This window comes from Hyalella azteca, unplaced genomic scaffold, assembly GCF_000764305.2.
Source record: "Hyalella azteca isolate HAZT.00-mixed unplaced genomic scaffold, Hazt_2.0.2 contig5554, whole genome shotgun sequence".
NCBI lineage: Eukaryota > Metazoa > Arthropoda > Malacostraca > Amphipoda > Hyalellidae > Hyalella > Hyalella azteca.
The window spans coordinates 1,569-23,116 of record NW_025935740.1 but is presented as its reverse complement, the minus strand read 5'-3'; the positions used below and the strand labels follow the sequence as shown (position 1 = coordinate 23,116).

General features: G+C 38.4%; 2 protein-coding genes across 2 annotated transcripts; one reads left to right on the top strand and one right to left on the bottom strand.

The window, feature by feature from the left end:
* Positions 1-1,081: 1,081 nt before the first annotated feature.
* LOC108681207 (leukocyte surface antigen CD53) lies at positions 1,082-5,375 on the bottom strand. The gene is made up of 5 exons (XM_018170214.2): positions 5,267-5,375; positions 4,602-4,826; positions 4,141-4,311; positions 3,700-3,942; positions 1,082-3,424 (listed from the first exon to the last, which is right to left on the bottom strand). The coding sequence occupies exons 1-5, from the start codon at positions 5,315-5,317 to the stop codon at positions 3,269-3,271; spliced, it is 846 nt and encodes a 281-aa protein (XP_018025703.1). The 5' UTR covers positions 5,318-5,375; the 3' UTR covers positions 1,082-3,268.
* A 5,637-nt stretch (positions 5,376-11,012) lies between these two features.
* LOC108681203 (sphingomyelin phosphodiesterase 4-like) lies at positions 11,013-16,280 on the top strand (the record flags this gene model as incomplete). Its single annotated transcript, XM_018170209.1, has 3 exons — positions 11,013-11,224; positions 14,435-14,740; positions 16,131-16,280. Coding segments are annotated over exons 1-3 (486 nt in total), but the record flags the coding sequence as incomplete, so codon positions are not given.
* Positions 16,281-21,548: the final 5,268 nt, after the last annotated feature.

Below are 21,548 nucleotides of genomic sequence, written 5' to 3'. Positions count from 1 at the left end.
GTGCTACATCCGTCCTCTGCTCGAGCTTAAACAAGGAACTATGTTAATATTTGGACAATAGGAGCCATTTATTTCTATGAGAGAAGTTGAACCGCTTGTATTTTTGTCCCATGCAATTTGCGAGGCCTGCGCCTGGGCGCGCTCGAGGCACGCCTCTTCAGCGCCTCTTGCAGCGGCCATGAATAAAGCGAGCCAATCAAAACAAAATAGGCGCAAAATGCGAGGCCTGTTGCATTATTCAACTTAATTAATATTGATGATGTGAACTAATGGACCGATGCTCTGGCACTTCTCGGCCTGCATACCAATTTTGTTTGAGTTTCCGCAGATCGCGTGACGCAAACAGGACCGTCCGCCTTACGGTGTTGTGATTTTAGGGGAGAAATTCCCGGCTGTCCTAGGGAAGAGATTCCCGGCTGTCCTGAGAAAGAAATTGCCGACTGTCCAGAGAAAGAGATTCCCGGCTGTCCTGGGGAAGAGATTCCCGGCTGTCCTGAGAAAGAAATTCCCGACTGTCCTATAGGGAAGAGATTCCCGGCTGTCGTATTGAAGAGATTCCCGGCTGTCCAGAGGAAGAGATTCCCGGCTGTCCGGAGAAAGAGATTCCCGGCTGTCCTAGGGAAGAGATTCCCGGCTGTCTTATTGAAGAGATTCCCGGCTGTCCAGAGAAAGAGATTCCCGGCTGTCCTAGGGAAGAGATTCCCGGCTGTCTTATTGAAGAGATTCCCGGCTGTCCGGAGAAAGAGTTTCCCGGCTGCCCTGGGAAGAGATTCCCGGCTGTCCGGAGAAAGAGATTCCCGGCTGTTTTATTGAAGAGATTCCCGGCTGTCCTAGGAAAGAGATCCCTGCTATCCTGTAGAAAAGATTCCCAGCTGTCCTAGAGAAGAGATTCCCGGCTTTCCTAGAGAAGAGATTCTTTGCCGTCCAAGGGAAGAGATAGATTCTCGTGGTCTTGCGTGCTCGTTAGGCAAAGAAATCAAAATAATTTTGAGGAGAACGTTCGTGTTTTCGAGTTTTTCATTTGCTGATAAAGGAGCGTTGAAATAATTGACGTTATATCAGGGTAAATAAAAATTTCAGCAGTATTCATCTTACATATCTTATTAAACATTATTTTTTGATTATATACTTCGCAATATTGGAAAGCACTGATCAGAGCGATTATGAATAAAACTATAGTATGGCATGACATTAGAATCACAAAGGTTTCAAAATCATCAAACAGAGCATCGTAACAAATAAGACATGAATAACAACTGTGTCATCGCGAAATGCAAAATGCCCTATGCATCACAAAAAAAATAAAAATCTATCATCTTAGGATAATAGTTTCATTTCTTTCACTTAGGTGCTTAGAAATTCCTCGGCAATTTAGCGACCTGCCTCCTGCTGGTTAAATAATACGTCGAAGAATTGCATTATTGAATTACAGTTGTTAGAACACTACTTATATTAAGTGAATTTTTGTTCAGTAGGATAACTCCATTGGTCATTAGACTGAGACTTAGATAAGCTCACCAGTACTGTATAACATTCTAACAATTGAACACCATAATAGCTAAAAGAGCATTATTTAACATTCATAATTATACAAATTCCGTTAAGTGATATTTGATAGCTTTTCAATTCTCTGAACTTTTCATGCTAGTTAACATCTATGACTTTGACATCATAAGGCGAGGTCCACTCAACCATCAAAGAGAAATGGCTGTTTCACTTTAAATAGCTACAGTTTTGTCAACATTCGAATTGATGCCAAATAGCATAGTCAGCCGTCAATCTGAACAAATACTCTATGACAGCAAGATAAAAGAAAATTTAATCAATGGTGGCAATAATATTTTCGTTGTGCAAATTAATTAAAAGTCGAAATATAATTATTAGTCACATGGAAGAGGACGTGCATTCATTGTGTTTACTTATAAGAATAACCCAAATTTCCTTTGCCTGTGATAATATCATTTTGGATTTAAGCCTAAATAAATGTCGAGAGTTCTCATGTAAATCACGCAATGATAGATTAAGATGTATAGCAGTTCTGGTACCAGACAAGTACCTCATTGTTTTCAAGTAAATAAAAGGTTCCAGAACCTTCTTTATCTTGTTGTGAGCCAGAGTGCCTATACTGCAGAAGAGTGGTGTCTTTTATTTACTTTAATTGATAAGTCATCCGAACCTCTGCACCTTATCAGTACCTATCCAGAGATCCCTAACCGTGGCCGCGTACCACTAATAGTACACAAATGCCGCAAATATGCATTATTATTATTATTATACCTCATTCAATGCGCTAATAGTCAGCGAGTTAATAACACGCAAGATTTAAATTATTAAATTTAAAGATGTACAACCAGGTGAGCGTCGGGTGGCTAAAGTTGCGAATCATCATCAGATTCTCAAGTGTTAGGCGTAAATATTTTATGTGGAATGAAAATTAAAAGTTGAATCGTACATTAACCCACAAGTGTTCGCGTACCTATGTTGCAGCACTATTCGTGTGTTTCACAGTGTAAGAATGGGAACCATACATCCAGTGTCTAAACAAAACCTCTTTGTGGTTACGAAAATTTGATCAAAAAACTTCATCCCCCACAGCAGAGAAAAAAATAGAAACTAAACTAAAATTAAGCATCAGCTCGACATTTCAACTAACTTTTTGTTTGCCTTGAATACATAACATGCATTGAATATCTTACGAAATAATAACAATTTAGATGTTTATCTATTACAAAATGAATGATATACAAATTAAGCGCAAAGTTCGTGCAGTCAAGGCTGCGCATCAACATGCAACATTTAAACTCTAAATTTCTTGAAGGTGACGAATAATTTTGGTGAAATAATTTGTTTACATATTGAAATGCATGCCTGCATTTTACTTGAACTGGAATTTTTCACAGTGTTATTTGCCCCAGTAGATATCACAACAAGACGTGAGTTCTCCATGTTGTGCTGTGCCGATGCCTCGACTGACGTGTTGAACGTTGCTGCAACAGATTTGCCAACTGCAGGGTTGCCAAATGGTGGCAGGAGATAACGGCCAAATCCACTCGCCAAAGAAGCCAAAAAATGCCACAGTTCATTATTCATTAGTAAACTTGCAATTTGGGAGTCAACAAATCAACTTTTTGGGATTTTTATAATAACTTTTTCATTGAGTGCAAGGTCATCATCATATTTTGTGGGCCAATGCCGCTGAAAAAAAGAGGCCATAAACAAACAAGGCAATTTTGAACTGCACCCACTTTCCGTCTAACGAATGTCAGGATCATGACCTATAGCGTGAGTTTGTGCTGCTGGCTGAATTGACTCCTGTCATGGGTGTAGTTTCTTCTCTTTTGTAAAAACCGAAATCTGGTTCATCTTCTACTTCAATGCAGCAGTTGACGACCAAATTGGTCACACACGTTATGCTCGTCAGAACCTGGGAGCGAGAAATTTGTGTAAACAGTTCATGATTATTCTAGAATGTTGCTACTAGGAGCTTCTATAGAAATACAATTGAAATGTTTTACTCAGTTCAAAAGTTGAGACATTTGTTTCTTTTGTAACCGAAAATATTTACCACTGAAATAAAGTAAACATTTTTTAAGTCTGAAGTTTTTTACTTTATCTGTAAATTATGATCTATGAAGCTATTACAAATAAGGTGCAAAATTTAATCATTTTATTATTCGACATCAAATGATAGCGCCTCACCAACATCGCAGCAGCTGCGTAGAAGAAGACGGTCGTGACCATAGATACGCCATGTAGACTTTCTTTATAGGCCTCATAGCAGCCTCTGGTGTAGATCTTGTTCTTGATCTGTGTGATATCAAGGCTTGTGATGTCCTTATAGCACCCTGGTGCTGTAGTGTTCGTACAGCAGCCTTGGGTCACGTCACTGGAATTGCGTAAGGCTTGCCAATCCATGTAGCCGTTCACGCCGCAGCACTTCAGCTGAGACCAAAATTAAAATAGCGTTGTAGGTCTTTTCACGTCGAAAGCCTGATGTTCCATCGCTAAAGGTAAGTTTTAATGATTACTGAATTATTGAACTACTAAAATTTTCACTACAAATTTTCTAGTTTATTAGTAAAGTTCGAGGTTCTTCTCTTTATTTTCATTCATATTTATGTTCGAGTTGGTTGATCTTACCTCTTGTTCAACGGTGTCAAAATATTGTGTGCTATTCGAATTCTCAGTATTGTACTCATTGAAGGTTTTATTCATGACGTCGCATACTTGGGAGTTGACCGCTTCAGGCGTGAAGAGCAGCAAACCCACAGTCAGCTCTGTTACAGCTAACGTCACCATCAGCACCACTGTCTGTCTCAGAGATGAATTTTGGTCATTAATTACAGATTTTCAATTGCAGAATAAATCCTAAGCAAATTTTGCAGGAAGTTCAGGGTTTTAGGTGTACAACACAACGATGTTGACTTCAACTACAGTACTGGAGTTGCTTATAGAGCTGATAACGACTGTGAATGACAAAATCGTCGTCATAAAATTAGCGAAAACTTGCAAGATGAACACCACTAAACGAGACGATTACCATTTAAAGCTATATTATTTAGTTATTTTCTTTCAATAATAATCTGTTATTCCACACTCACAGCAATGAGCGTAAAATTCCAGCAGCAACCTCGCCGGTAATGCTTGTCACCGCTGCTGATGTTGCACCCCAAGACGGTCACGCCAACGATCCCAAGGACCACCAAGATGCACCCGAAACCCAGGACGCAATATGCCTCGTTGATCACCGGACTGATGACCGCCCCCAGAGGCTTATATTTCAACAAAGTGAACGATGCCACGCCAATGAAGCCGATGCCAATCGCCTGATATGGTTCACAAATTTTTTGTGCAGTTAAAATACATGATGATACATCTATAATTTTCTTATCGTCGTTTGTTCAGAATTAACTCACGGGACCGCTCGAGAAATTGTTATTCGAGTTTTGGTAATTTGCGTATTTCAAATCAAATATAAAATAAAGTTGTTGGGATAAAGAGCATGAATGATTCAAGCAGTAAAACTCTATGAATTAAATGGACTGTATAACAAGAACAGTCAATCATATCCAAATTAAGATCCTTAGTTACATTGATTTTCGAGCACTTAATTATAAATACGACACATCTGATATCTCTTTACTTTATAACTGAGTCAATTTTAGTCTCTAATCGGTTAATAAATTGTAATTAATTGCCATTCAATAGTATCATTGTACTTGCACCGTAGTTTTCTCAACAGACTCGTTGGAAAACTCTGACTCACCATCAAAATAGCATTGCAAAAATTCAATGCATATTCAGATTTATTCGTCATCTTCACTCGTGAAAACAGGACAGACAGAACCGTGGCTATATGTACACTCGTGCACCAATGGCATTCTGATGCGACTGAGAAGTCAGTAAGATGATAACAACTGATTAGATAAGATTTAAGGTACGTTGCTTTCAGCATTATGAATTTTTAAGACCCTAAAATTTAACATTAAAAGTTGATTTATATCACGATAAGAAAATAATAAAATATGAATGGAAAATAATGTAAAATGAATGACATTGCATTGAATGCATTCAAATCACAATATACAATGAAAACTGCTTTATTAAACTTGATTTAAGATGCCACTCATGCCAGCTAGGTATATCAAAAATTTCTTTGATCAGTATTTCCGACGGAAACTGACGAAGCATCTCGATAAGTGAAGTGAATGACCGAGAAATTAAATTATTATTTCACATAAAGAAAGAAGAATTATTTATACCAATATCATTGTGCGACATTATCATTATTTGACATTATAATGAGAAGAGTGTGCTGTTTCAAAATTATCTAGATTTCTGAAATAATAAACGAATTATAGATTATAACAATTCTTCCGGGCTCCCTTTGACTTTGCGGATACTCTGGCCGGGCGTGTTTGAAATTTCCGTTTCAAGCTTCAGGAGACAGGAATGTGTTTTCTGCGTGTAATTTTAAATAGGCGGGTACCGTCAAACGGGTACCTAATAACTAATAAAGGACGATTTTGAGCGTTTTTCTTTAATAACTTCTTACCATGAATTTCGGCATGAAATATTTCAAAAACGAGTTCATGCTCAGTTTAAAGGCCTTTCCGAGTGCAATCGTATGACATATCCGAAAAATTGTATTACGGTATCTGCTATTCGTTAGGTGCAAAAGAAAACTGTTTCGAATAATCGGACACTTGAAATAAAACTTAATTTTAAAACGTTTGAAGCATGCAGAGTGTACTCATCCAATGTCCATTACTAACAGTACTTCTCCAAAATCCTCCTCTTCCTTTGTAGACGATGTAGCTACGGTAAATAAGCTACCGTCAACGTCAATGGCTCAATGCCACTTGATATTTGATACTTGATACTTGATAAGTTCAGTGTAAAAGGCCTTGCGGCCTGTTCACCACGCCTGGTTGGGGGGTTGCTTCTTGACTATTTGGCCTAGTTGGGTTGCTTCTTGACTACTTGTTGCATACGTGGCTAGCAGTTAGTCTAGAAATGCCAAAAGGGGAGCTAATGACAGCATTCGGGGTCGTACTGTTCTATGCGTGTTGCCCAGTGCTTGTCGAGCCTGATCTTGAAGGCACTTAAGTCGTCACCTCACTAAAGTCGCCACGCTGCAGGGAAAAGGAAATATTTATTAAAATCGACCCAATACGAACATTTCGTTATCATAGGAAAATACTAGAACATTTATTAATATTGCCTAAAGATAGTAGAATGCATTTTCGACAACGACAATTGATTTGTTACCTATTAGTTTTGAGATTTCAAATCAACATGACGAAAATTCGTTGAGCAAAACAAATTTTTTCATTCTGCTTGATGAACTGCGTTTGGGCGATACTTTATTTCCGCGAAAATGTTTTCCCTTCGTAGTTTGGGTCATACCGAGGTGAAACGCAGTAATGAGTAAACAAAGGTTCGTTTTGCTTGTACTCCCTGATTTTAATGATATGGAGTATAATTAGACCAGTAAAGTATCATGGATACCAGCTTTATCATACTTAAGAAATTGGTTTAAATCTTGAGTAAATAAGGAAATTAAAAATGAACTGATTCTAAAAAGCTCTGGTTTGCCACTATGATATGGAAATTTATTTATAATCTATCACAAACATAACTGGCGACATAGTGGCAAACCAGTGATTTTTTAGAATCAGTTCATTTTTAATTTCCTTATTTACTCAAGATTTTAACAGATTTCTTATGTATGATAATTCTGGTATCCAAGATACTTTACTGGTCTACTTATAGGACTCAAAAATGAACTTGAGGAAGAGTCTAAAAAAACTCCCTGCTTTGCCACTATGACTGGCGACTTATGTGTTTATAATTTTGGGAGAAATGGCAAAGTTTGTGATGGTTAGGTAGGGTAAACGCGGTATATTCCGACATCGTAGGTAATTCCGTCACCTCTCCAGCTTTTTCTCTATATTAAGCTTTGTTTTAGTTCCATGCGTTCATTGATGGTTGAAACTTGAAATGATGACTTCATACATTTGCGTGTCGAAATACTGCAAAAACACTAGGTCTTGGCGGGACTTGGCCATCTAGTGGGAAAATATTGAGATCCAAAGAGAGACAATGCATGCCACCTGGTGAGATCATCGAAAAATGTGTCAAATTTGACAGTTGACNTGTTTTAGTTTATTTCTATATCTTTATCTAAATTTCGTTCGTTGGTTTTACATTGACCAATTGTTTTCTTGTTACGCATAGTCCTATTCTTACTTTGATATTTCTTCTTCTTTTTTCATGCCCGTAGTAAAATCAAATATGTATAAATATATGGAAATAAATATTACAATGCTTTCACCTCAACATATTTCAGTATCAATGGCGGGGGCTATATCGGTATTTGTGATGGGCGATATAGTAATAGGTGTATATAGCGGTTTCAGCGTTCACTGCTTGGGCTATTAGACCTGTCACAGATTCGTAACATCACAGAATTTTCACAGCATTTTAATGTCTCGAACACGCAACTCACTGCTCTAATTTTGATATACGCTTAGCCGCCCTGCTCCTCTGCCGCTCGTCGCCGATTTGACCAAAACTGTAGCAGGTAGCCAAGATCGAACCCTCATCTTACTGCTCCTGTAACTACTATGGTAGGTCACCTTGCCCTTGGATTTTGAAGAATTTGCATTGAGAAGGGGAAACAATGGTGAATAAAAATAAAACTGATCTGAAAGTAAATCATTCATATTACTATATCATCAATTTGTGCAGTCTATATTCACACTAATATTGATCCTATATGAACCCCTTTTGAGAGGCCATTTGTTCGAGACCCATTACCCACTCTTACACAAAGCCGTTTACGCCAGTCCTATTAACTTCACGTGAGGAAAGAAGACCTCCACAAATGCGACCTGATCATTTATGATGCGGCGTTTAGGGACATTGCTGGAAAAATAGGACCTCAGACGACCCAAGACCTCTGCAAAATAGGAACGATGCTGTTCTGATGAAGTCGACGGCATACAGTAATGTCATTCTCTTTATAATAATATATAATAATAATAGCGGTTTCAGCGTTTAGTGGGCCGTAGGCCTGTCGCCGATTCTTTACATCGCAGAACATTCACGGCATTTTGCGGTCTCAAGCTAGCCACTCACTGCTTCAATTTTGCTTTGCTTAACTGTCCGGCCTCCTTGCCGATTCTGACCAAAAACTGTCGCACAGACCTGGGATCGAACCCGCGCTGGGGCCTCTGCTAACCAAGGTTCTACTGTAAATACGTTTTTAGAGGTGTCCTGTAATCTGCATTACCCTGGAAAGCCAGTCTGGATTTACCACTCCAGCCCTCCCATTCCTTTTTACCCCATTTGATGGTATTTCAGTGGTTTTAGGTTTTAACCCACCTTCATCTGGAATATGTTGGAGTTTGCTCCTACCTCCATGAGAACATGACTCCATGATGGCTCCATCAATTTCAATTTGGGATGGCTGACACTCCTCCCATTGCGGTGTTGAGGAAACAGTTAATCACTTCCTAGCTCCTCCAGGTATATGCCCTATACATTCATGAGACAGGTGATGGCATCAAACCCAGAAGAGTTCAGCATTCCATAGTGCAAGCAACTGCTATTTATCTCACACAAACTGGTTGTCCTGCTACCTTATAGCTGATTTGCCTCCCATCACTTTGCATCATGAGAGACTGCTAACAATGGGGAGAGGCAGGAGAGCAAGCAGCAGCAGAGAAAAGAATGAAACTGAAAGTGAGAAGATGTCGACCTGAAGTAAATAATAATTGCTGAATCCAGATGTTACAAGCGGTCTGCGCGTGACTTCTTCACCTTCAACCTCGCATCAATCAATTTCAATAGGTGGGGGAATCACAATAAAGTTTGTGACTTCTCATCCACCTTTGCAATGCCAACAACGACAACCACAATAATATCTTGTGTAAACTTTTATACTTATCATTGCAGGCAACCTAAAATGAGATCTAGCTTTTCAATCACTTGCAGTTGCACTGTTGCATGTAGTTGTCTACATAGTATTTAACTAATTCCCAGATACTTTATTTATTCATCAGACTGTCAGTGGATTGAGTGGAATGTTGCTGAACCTGAGAGTGGAGTGGGAGCCATTGCCATCAGCTTGTCACAACCTTTTGCAGTCCCACTCCCACAAAGTCCAGAACAAGAAACAGAAGTTAGAGGACAGAGGTTGTCAGGTTGCTCAGGTTGCCTACCCTGCCCGGCACCTGTGCCCACATGCCGGCTGCCACCTAGGCCATAGTTGCAATAATGAGATATTTTATAAAAACCGATTCATTTACAATTTCCTGGTACAGGCTAGGTTTATTCATTGAGCCAGAGATTTTTTCACTTAACAATCAACATGAACATCAACTAATCAAGCTTCTGAGTTTTGATTCTGAGCACTGTAAATTTGTTGTTAAATGTAAATTTTGACATTTTTTCAAATAAAAGCATAGTAACCTCTTTCATCAATTTCTCCAACAAGTTAACAGTCTTGGGACGCCAATTCTAATGCAATTCTATTATTGTTAAAGTTGAAGCCAATATCTATATATATACATTGGATGATTCATGATTAGCATTCTAAATTTTCATGTCATGTTCATCAGTTCATATAAAATTTACAAGAATTTAACAAATCTAAAAATTCATCAGACTGGTTTTTACTGACAGTCATGTCTGATTTAAATATATTTTGCCTCGTTTAAGCTCATTATGATATTCAATCAAGATCATTAACAATTCAAAGAGTTGAAGACTTAAGAGTCAATACTTGTTTAAGTCAGTTTCCAGTACAATTACATATAACATATGTAATAATGATACCTATATCCATTATTTATGTAACTCACTGAAATATGCAGCTCAGTCTTGCTGTAAAACTGGAGCCTGATAATAAAAATCCTATTGGATGCCCTGCAATAAATTTAAATTTTGCTAAATGCTTTGATTTGAGTTATTTCGGCTTTTAATTTTTTAAGCACTATTTTGTATATTATGGGCTTATGGCTTACCATTATTTTTATTTATTGCAAATGAACCCTTATGATCAAGTTTCAAATGAACCCTTATGATCACCCTTTCTCTAATAGCAGTAAATTGGATTTTCCTACTTATGAATGAAATTTTTCAACTCCTAAGTTACAAATTTTTATAGAGTTGGAATATTACAGCCCAATTGTGTACTTTTGTTAGCAATTAGATAAGAGGGATTTAGTTTAGCTACAAAAAAATGGTAATAAAGATCTACTAGTCATGGCTAGAAAGGTAGATATGTTCCATGTCATTGAAAAAGTTTAAATAAATCAACTATTCTATAATAATTAAGACTTGATTCTTAATGGTTACTAAATTATACAGAAATCTCCGTATCAATTGTATATTCTTAGTATTAACAATCTTGTTAATGTGTTAATGTATTTTAAATAATTTAATAGCCTATATATCTGTTCTTCCACTATATATACCTATATCTGTATATTTTTCCCTTTCAGAATTTAATGCATCATGTTCAAAAATGCAGATCTCATTCATTAGCTTTTTGTTGGTTTTTCCAAGTCCCACTGTTGCATTTAATTGAACTAATGTGATAAGGTTTGTTTGTTGGCATTGCAAAGCAAGTTATCCTTACCTCAAGGATTATATCAGTAAGCCCAACTTTCATCCAGCCTTCAACATGACCAGCAGCTCTCCCCTTCCAACTTTGGTGAGTATTGCTCATTACTTTAAATGATTCATATACTGTTATGATAGAGCCTTATTAAATACCTACCTGTGTTGCTTAATTTCAGCTTGGTTTTTCTTCTTGAGTAACTAAAGAGTAATTTACAATTCCACAATACTGATGCTCATGCAAAATTGATTGCTCTAATTTTCTTATAATTTTTTCAGCCATAGGCCACAGACTTATGATTCTTGAGATGCAGGCCAGTGATTATATTGATTTGAATGTAAAAACTGTATAAATTGCCTTGTATATTTATGTGTCTTTGTATTTTTAGGCAATTCTATCATCATTAATTTTGCATCCTTGCACCAATCATTTTTTTGTTAGTCTGATATATAAATCTGCATAACATAAATTACAATTTTCATCTAACTATGATTGTCATAAGCTTTGGTTTCCATGACATAGTTTGTTTTTTCTCATAAGCTTTAGACCCCATATTCCTAAACTTCTCAACACATGCGATGAAATTCAGCACTTAATTGATTCATTAATTTGCCCTTAAACCACATTCTGTATATATATGCATCTGTAACTCCATCAGCCAATCACTGACGACTTTTCAAGCTAAAGCCACCAATATGAGTTTTATTGACCAGTGGATTTATATGATATAATAACTGATAGCCTATAATATCATACCCGTTTTATTATGCTAAGAAATGCGCGCCTTGTGCCCATTCTAAACAGTTTTTCTTTTCTTCAAACATCATTCTTATATTATATTGTTCTTTCATACACTTGGTTTCTTTGGTGGAAAATACATGCAAAAATAAATCTGTTCAATTCACCTCCATGAATTATATCACTCATGCATGGTCACGGGTACGAAAATGCATTAGAATGCTAATAAATTTGTAAAAAGTTCTTTTGGTTTGCACATGTTAGTTTTAGTCGTATGGGGAATATACTTTCCGTTAGATGCCAACCCTTCAATCAAGTCAGTAGAAAACACTACAATTTTGCTTATAATATCAGAAGCGCCAGTCCCACGCTTGCTGCACATAAAAAAATTAATGGCTCATATTGTCCAAATAGTGACACATCAACTTGTTCGGGGCGCCGCGTGTAGGGAGAGGGGGAGTAGAAAAAATGAGCTTCGGTTCACGCGCCAAAATTTCCAGAGCAAACGCTCTCTGCGGTGGACCACTTCAACTTACTATACTATACGGTCATTCATTAAAGTTGTTCCGGGACTAAATCGTCAATACTGTGATTTACGGATTTTCGAATGGTTGTACAGGAGATGATTTAAGGTTTTTGGTATACTTGAAAATTGTTTTAATTCACTCAATTCACACCTTCTCTCGTGCGCGTCGAATGTCCGATGCCGGCCGCCTCATTCGCCGTGCAGCGGCCGTGAGGGGAGGATGTGCTTGTGATGGGACACGTGTATTGATGTGTTACGGGAAGCGTCTCGGTCAAAAATCAAAAATTTTGGCATTTCCGTTTTCTTGACTCATTTTGTAGCTGCCGAAAAGGCGCGTTTAACGCAGTACCCTGCATGTATGTGCGTGCTCTAGTTTTTGCGTAAAGCAATTTATAAAATGAACGTTTTTAACAATATGTTCAAAGATTTATTTAAATTAAATCTGTAGTTGTAAGTCATTACGTATTCGTTTTAATTGCAAAGTGTTTGCACTCGTCTGAAAACTAATAACAAGATGTGTTCAGCAAAGCTTAAACCATGGATTGGTTAATCTCATTGGCAATGGTTAATCTTCGTTTTTTCTCTAAATTTTACTTATTTGGCTCCCCTGGACATTTAAAATTTCCAAAATGCACCATCTTAAAAATCTATCTCCTATGATTTTCAAGTTACAGCATCGAGAGATAAACCATTCAATTCGCAAAGGAAAGATCTAGAGAATGGTCGTAGCTTTTTTGTAATTTCGTTATAGTTTGGATTATATTTTGTATATTTTGCAAAAAGGGAGAGAGGGGGAAATCGAAATACGGACGAGAAATCCCCTCACCCACATTAATAAGAATTTCGAAAATAAACTACGACGAATCGCTAGATATGGTCTTTACGCATCGAATGATATGTATCTCGATATTGTAGCTTGAAAATTCTAGGAGGAAATAGATTTCTACAGTACCCCTTTTTCGCAGTTTTCTAAGAATTTCACGTTTTATTTCATTTTTTCGAAAAATGTACATGAAGAAAAAAGTCTTCTGATTTCTGTTTTACACGTGTGCACCAAGTTTCAAAGTGATCCGTCCGTAAATAAAAAAGTTTTGTTGATCGAGACGCTCCCCTTAAATGTCCTCTAATGTTTATATTGCATACCTGTGAGTGAACATCGTGATATCGATACAATTTTATGTCTGTCATTATTAAGAGTTTAAAAATTTTTACTGCGACTTGTTACAAAATCTTCTGCGATAATTAACCTCATCTTTCAGTTAGCCAAATCTATAGTAAAATGAGGTCCATTGAACAACAAGAATTAATTACTCTCGTCGACGAGTGCGCTACTGATGATGTCAAGATAATCCAGGTGTGCATTTCTCTGATGTATTAAGTTTTCCTAGTATGCTTCAATAGTTAAATAGATCTTGAAATTAGCATCGAGAATACGTCTTACCTTTGTTTCATTCAAGTTTGAAGTGGACTTTTAGTTGAATTAAGAATCAAATCATGGTTTTGGTTCATGAACCAAAATACCCGTATTTTCAATATTTGCTCTTCGCCTTTCGCCAACTGACAGTAACTCTTTTACCAAGCCCATATACTCGACTAAAATTAATGAGGGTTCCTGCATACTAATCAAATGTTAAACTATAGCCTAAGAAGATCTCCGACAACGAATGATCGAACACATTGATTGTGTATTGTTTAGTTCATATAACTGCAACCTCGGCGTCTGGACTGATCACTCACTAACAGCTTCTACGCGTTCAGTAAATTAAAGCGTATAATTAAACTTCAACCTGTCCCATTACAATCCATATTCCAGAGTAACACAACAGCCTTCACTATGAGCCTCACTCACAGGAATTATACAATGGGTCATGTCCAAATAGTAACACACTTGTTCATCCACAGCACGAGCAGAGAACGAACGTAGTACTCATACGCCCTAATGCCGGGTCAAGGTGGTTCAAGATGACCCACGTATGGGCAATAAGTGCATCACTATTCGGAGGAAATCTGACTCATTTCTCTTGGTGCTCACCGCACAGGCCCAGGTGTGTCAGGGTCCGCTAGCGTGGCGCGTGCAGTCGGCGACGCGTCTGCTGCAGGAGTGCTCGTCGAAGGAGGCGGGGGCGGCGCTCCGCACGCTGGTGCAGTCCGTTTTCGGGGCCGGGGGGCCTGCCGAGCCCGGCATGCTGGGCTGGGGACTGCAGCACTTCACCAAGTCCCAGCACCCAGCAGAGTTCCAGCTGCTGTGTGACTTCCTCTCAGCCCGCGGTCCTCTCGTGTCCATGGCCCTCAGACACGCGCATGATACCTTCATGATATTCGAGTTCCCTGTCACCGCCCTCCCCGTAAGTTGGACGCGCATGATACCTTCATGATATTCGAGTTCCCTGTAACACTACAATTTTGCTTATAATATCAGAAGCGCCAGTCCCACGCTTGCTGCACATAAAAAAATTAATGGCTCATATTGTCCAAATAGTGACACAGATTCAGCACGTTGTCCTGATATGCTCATTTACTGGGCCAAGCTGGGTCAGGATGACGCACACAAGGGCAAAACGTGCATCGCTGGCAATGGACAATTTAGACAATGTCTCTCTCATTTCTCCCAGTGCGGCCTCCGTACGGGTCACAACTTGTTCGGGGCGCCGCGTGTAGGGAGAGGGGGAGTAGAAAAAATGAGCTTCGGTTCACGCGCCAAAATTTCCAGTCCGGTACCCCAGACTCTTAACGGAATTCCTTTTAAGAAATCACTTTTTAACATTTTTTGGGGGAAATTTCTTATAGCTAGTAGATTTATGTTTTCTTAACTTCTTTTATACTACATAGATAGGAAAAATGTTGAAGTTTAAGTTACTATTTTTAGTTTTGCAATATTTCACCTAGTTTTTCTGCTATAACATTTTTATGCTGTAGTGGAGGACTGTCTGGATTTACCCCTGACCCTTCCAATCCTTTTTACCTCATTTGATGGTATTTCAGTGGTTTAAGGTTTTAACCCGCCTGCATCTGGAATATGTTGGAGTTTGCTTTTACCTCCATCAATTTGGGGTGGCTGACATTCCCATGTGTCTGCATTGCAAGATTGAGGAAACAGTTGAACACTTCCTAGCTCCTCCTGATATGTGCCCTATACAACCATGAGAGACAGGTGATGGCATCAAGCATGAATGCCTTGTATCCCTCTCATGTCTGTGCATGTGCTTCTCAGTGGAGGCAATTGACCCAGAAGAGTTCAGCATTCCATAGTGCAGGCAACTGCTACTTATCTCACACAAACTGGTTGTCTAGCTACCTTATAGGTTATAGCCGATTTGCCTCCCATCGCTTTGCATCACGAGAGACTGCTGACAACGTGGAGAGGCAGGAGAGCAAGCACCAGCAGAGAAATGAATGAAACTTGAAGTGAGAAGATGAAGACCTGAAGTAAATAATAATTGCTGAGTCCAGATGATACAAGCGGTCTGCGCGGGTCTGCGCGTGACTTCTTCACCTTCAACCCGGCATCAATCAATTTCAATAGGTGGGAGAATCACAACAAAGTTTGTGACTTCTCATCCACCTTTACAATGCCAACAACAACAACCACAATAATGTCTTGTGTAAACTTTTATACTTATCATTGCAGGCTACCTAAAATGAGATCTAGCTTTTCAATCACTTGCAGTTGCACTGTTGCATGTAGTTGTCTACATAGTATTTAACTAATTCCCAGATACTTTATTTATTCATCAGACTGTCAGTGGATTGAGTGGAATGTTGCTGAACCTGAGAGTGGAGTGGGAGCCATTGCCATCAGCTTGTCACAACCTTTTGCAGTCCCACTCCCACAAAGTCCAGAACAAGAAACAGAAGTTAGAGGACAGAGGTTGTCAGGTTGCTCAGGTTGCCTACCCTGCCCGGCACCTGTGCCCACATGCCGGCTGCCACCTAGGCCATAGTTGCAATAATGAGATATTTTATAAAAACCGATTCATTTACAATTTCCTGGTACAGGCTAGGTTTATTCATTGAGCCAGAGATTTTTTCACTTAACAATCAACATGAACATCAACTAATCAAGCTTCTGAGTTTTGATTCTGAGCACTGTAAATTTGTTGTTAAATGTAAATTTTGACATTTTTTCAAATAAAAGCATAGTAACCTCTTTCATCAATTTCTCCAACAAGTTAACAGTCTTGGGACGCCAATTCTAATGCAATTCCATTATTGTTAAAGTTGAAGCCAATATCTATATATATACATTGGATGATTCATGATTAGCATTCTAAATNATCATTGACTCATCAAGACTGAGGTTCTGTTCTGGGTAGTAGTAACCACAAATGTTATCTATCAATAAATCAATGATAGGCCTTACTTTATTGAGAGGATCATCACTCTCTTCCAAGTCCATATGCAGATGCTTAAGAATTATTTGATATCTTTGTCCACTCATGATTTTCAGGAACGCTGGAATTACATACAATCCTTTACGCCGAAAATAATGCCTAACAGTTGGCATTTTTACATGGCCCATTAGGAGACTAACAGTGAGAAAACGTTTCAACTCACTCCTAGTCACAGGAACCCACTTAACTGCCTTAGATCTTCGAAGGATATTTGGAGCTTCAAGTAATCGTTCTGCATACCTATTTGTTCTGTCAACCACATGATCCAAGATTGCATCTGAAAAAAACAGACTGAATATATCCAATGGCTTCGCATTATTTGATACATCAACAATAATTCCTGACTCCTGTTCAAAAGAGCTCTTCAATAGGTCCTTCAATATCAACCCACTCAGAAACAACAGATTGTTTACAAGCACTCTCATTACCTACAGTCACTTCATCTTCTGAGGGAACTTCATCATTTGTCACAACACTTTCAGATTCACTGCCTGTGCTGTTGCAAGCATTTCCATCATGCTTGAAATCTTGTCTGCAACCAAGTCATCACTCAACCCTGAACTGTTAGAGCCACTTGAAGAACCTTCTGTTAATAAGGCTGCTATTTATTCATTAGTAAGTGAAGCTTTACGTTTACTCATGGTTTAGGCAAAATAATTGCGTGATTTGTCAAAAATATTCTGTGAAAAAGGAAAAATATTAAAACTATATATATTCGAAAGTATGTTATATCCATAAAAAGAAATTGGAGGTATCTAATTGCATAAATAATACTTTAGAAGCAACACAAGGATTAAAAGTAGTACACCTGATCATTCACACGGCCGGCGCAACACTGAAACGAGCTGATGCTAAGGTGAGTGAATGAATTGAGTGAATTTTTATGATCATATATGTCTTGGAAAGATTATGTAATATGGAAAAAGAGGAAGACCAAAACACTCATACACCTGCTTAAAATTGGTGCAAATGGTGCATCTTTCCCACAACCCTATGTAGAAACACACTGCATTGATGTCTCCTTGAGTCCAGGGGTTATTGTGCCAGGTATAGTTACAACGTCTGTGCTAATTGGACCAAACTGGAAAACTGAGGTGAGCATCAAAGTTTTAAAGGTCTTTCCAAGTGCAATTGTATGGCATCTCTGAAAAATTGTATATGCTATTTGTTACTCGTTAGGTGCTACTGCCAGATGCAATAGAAAACTGTTTTGAATAATCAGACACTTGAAATAAAACTTAATTCTCAAACATTTGAAGCATGCAGAGTGTACTCATCCAATATCCATTACTAACAGTACTCCAAAGTCTTCCTCTTCCTTTGTAGACAATGTAGGAATAGAATAAATGCCATTTTCTGTGATTTATACACATTTTTCCTTCATTGATATATTACCATATCCACAGTCCACACATTACTGCTATACCCTATAATTGATGTGATATTACCGTATCCATGGACATGCCATTGACAATGACCTTGTCCAATGCTGCAATGCAAGCTTCAATCTTCATATCAGCATCCGTATAGCATTTCTTCTGTATGTTAGCTTACAGCTACAGCCTTACTGGTACATGACTGGGCATGCAATTTTGCATGATTTTAATTGGGTTAAGTGAATTAACTATAAAACAAAAATGTAACTCAGTACTAGACTCCTGCGTCTCGAAATAATTTTCTCGAAATGAACCGGGACAGACGAAACGAGACGAGAAAATTCCGGGAAAAAAATAACGGGACAGAGGGTAAAATTTGTCCCGGAATAAACGTATGAACCNTAGTAAAGAATGTTTTAGAAACGTTGCGGATTTTTGCTGATGATTTTGTGAATACTGAAACTTTAATCATGTTTTTGCCCAAAGCCTTCGGCTAAACAAGTAATTCTTGTTGATCTAATAAATTTTTTTGAAGTCATTACCTTGAAACAACTGCGATGAGACGGTTATCACAAATGTATAATAAACATTTCCCAGCATCTGGTTACTGAAATAAAGATTAAGACCAACAGAAAGTTCGATAAAGAAGAGTTTAGTTTTAATTTGATACGGCAAATTTGCGAGTTTCAGAAAAAATCATGCAAACATACATATTAAGTTTTTGGTGAAAGATGGTGAACATTTTTTGGCAAAAGCGATACCGAGATGAGAGGAGCTAGCCCGTGGTTTCGAGCCTTGGGAAGCTACGCGTGGCCCATACTTTAAAAAAAAAGTAAAGAGATCGTAAGTTCGTCAGCCAATCATTGACGGCCTTTCAAGCAAAATCCACCAATCATAGATAAAAAAATAGAGAGTAAGTACTTACGTTAACTTAGCGAGTTTTGAAAGTACGGCCCCAGTCCGTTTCTCGGTGTCACTGATAGACGGCGCTTGTATGGTAGCCGTCGTGGGTGGTGCTCTCAGCATGGCCATGAATTGTGTCCCTAAGCGAACTTTAGGTACGTGTTGCCAGTGGAGCGGATCTCTTAAGATAACAATTAATCAGCTCAATCATACAGCTTAAATGCGCGTTTGACAACATAGAAACAAATACAATATTAATTGAATGAAGCGAGAATTCAATAATTCAACAGTCATTCAACATTCAGTCATGACATGAGTTTTGAAAATTCAAGAACAATGCTAACTTGAAAAATTTAACTCAGTACTCACTGCAGTGAGTGACAGGGAGCGCATTTTCTCAAAATCGACGAAAACGTGAAGTCACGGACAGACGGACGGACGGACATGACTAGCACAATAGGGCAATTTTTCCATAAATGAGAAAATGCACTAAAAATATTGGAAAAAAAACATACCAGAAACAGAAAGTAATATTTTAGTGAATAGTGGTAACTGGATTGGTGGTAACCATCTGCCATCATATTGTTGGAGAAATATTTCATAGTTTAGGTGAATTACTTTTCATTCTATTTGTTGCCTGGTGGCCACTGCCCACTGGCTGGTGCACAATTCTATCTATAATTTAATTGAATTTCAATTTGCAATTTTATGATGACCAATGATCATGATGCATTAATTTTTTGTTATGTAAAATTTTTTGCTGAGCAAGGTAAATATAATCAAATTCGTTCTTATTAAAATTAATAAAAAATTTTCGCAACTGGAGCCTTTGCAAACCAAGGTTCTACTGTAAATTCATTTTTCGATCATTAGATGTGTCCCGTAATCTGCATTACTTTGGAAGGCCGTGGAGGCGTCCCTTTTTACCTCATCATGCAGAAATGGCTGCCATTTTGTTTTAGAATGAGGTAGGTACGTACAAAAATTCCATCAATGAAGTTTTACAGCTGAGTGCTGTCACCTGTCTGCAAATTTTTTAATACAGCAATTTTTTTTTTTTACTACAGGCCTTAAGAGGCCGGTGGAGCGGCCGCCAGGCGCGTTAATCCCTATGAGGGTTCTTAACAATGAAGGCAACCAATAACTCTCCTCCTAAATAAGATGTGGCTACTGATGGAAGGGGCCACCATCTAGCTTCCATTCGGTCCGGGATGTCTCCTGTCCCATGGGTTGCTTGCCGTTCTTGTCGTGCAGCAGTGGTTTTAACCCGCCTTTGTCTTGGCCACGTTGGGGTTCGTTCTTATCTTCATTGATTTGGCATGGCTGACACTCCCATGTGCCTGCACTGTGGGGTTGAAGCGTCAATTGAACACTTCCTCCTTTCATGTACACTATATGATCATGAGAGACAGGTGATGATATCAAGTGTGCATGCCCTGGGAGTCCCTCTCACATCTGTGTGTGTGCTCCTTGGTGGAGGAAACTATCCCAGAAGAGTTCAGCACCACATAATAAGAGCAACCACCACATACCTCATGCAAACCGGTTGATTATCTACTATGTAGCTGGTAAAATGCACTCGATTAAACTGTGATTTGCCCTAAACAAGAGAATTGTTGATAACAAGGATAGCTCATGCCAGCAAAGAAGAAAATGAAATTAAGAGAAACACGCTGAAGACTTCAACTAAATAACTATTGCTGAGTCCAGGTGTTACAAGCGATCAATGTGCGACTTCTTTTTCACCTACAACCCGCGACCACCTACCTAGGCCTAGGTAGCTACTCATGAGTCGTGACATCTTTTATTCTTAACGTTGTGCAAAAATGAAACGCATTATATCATATAACTTTTTTTATACTATAATGCAAGTTCAATTGCAAGAAAATTGAATGTGTTTTGCTGTTTGTATTTAATTTGAAAGAGAAATACACTAAAAAAATATTTGATAAGTCCTTTGACTCATTCCTTGACAGCGTTGATACAAATAAAGAAATTATAGACTACAAAAGGAATGAAAAATGAATTCATCTACTAAATGATAAACTACTGTATAACTATAACTATACGTGTATCGCATAAAACAAGAAAAAGTATAGGTGCATGACCTGAGTCTAGCCAGGGCTGGAAAAGTCCTATTTTTGTCTGAAAAATTGCGGCTTTAATATCATGTAATTACAGTCGGTCCATCCGTCCATGGTCAGGAAGATGTGCCAGGTGCGCGGGAATTTATTTTGTCATTTTAACGACCTGCGCGGTGCGCCATACTAATAGTACTATGCTGGTAAAAAAATGCGCCGTGCGCCGTACTTTAGAAAGCTAAAATAGTTCTACTATTTCAGTCGACAATATACGCGAGTATATTGACTACGCGAGTCGAACTGACAATAATAAAATGTAAGACATGTCCGGGTTACTTCTGACTCTTCCGCTTGTCCGCCTTGTCGGATACGGAACGTACGGTAATCGTAAACTGCGGCTAT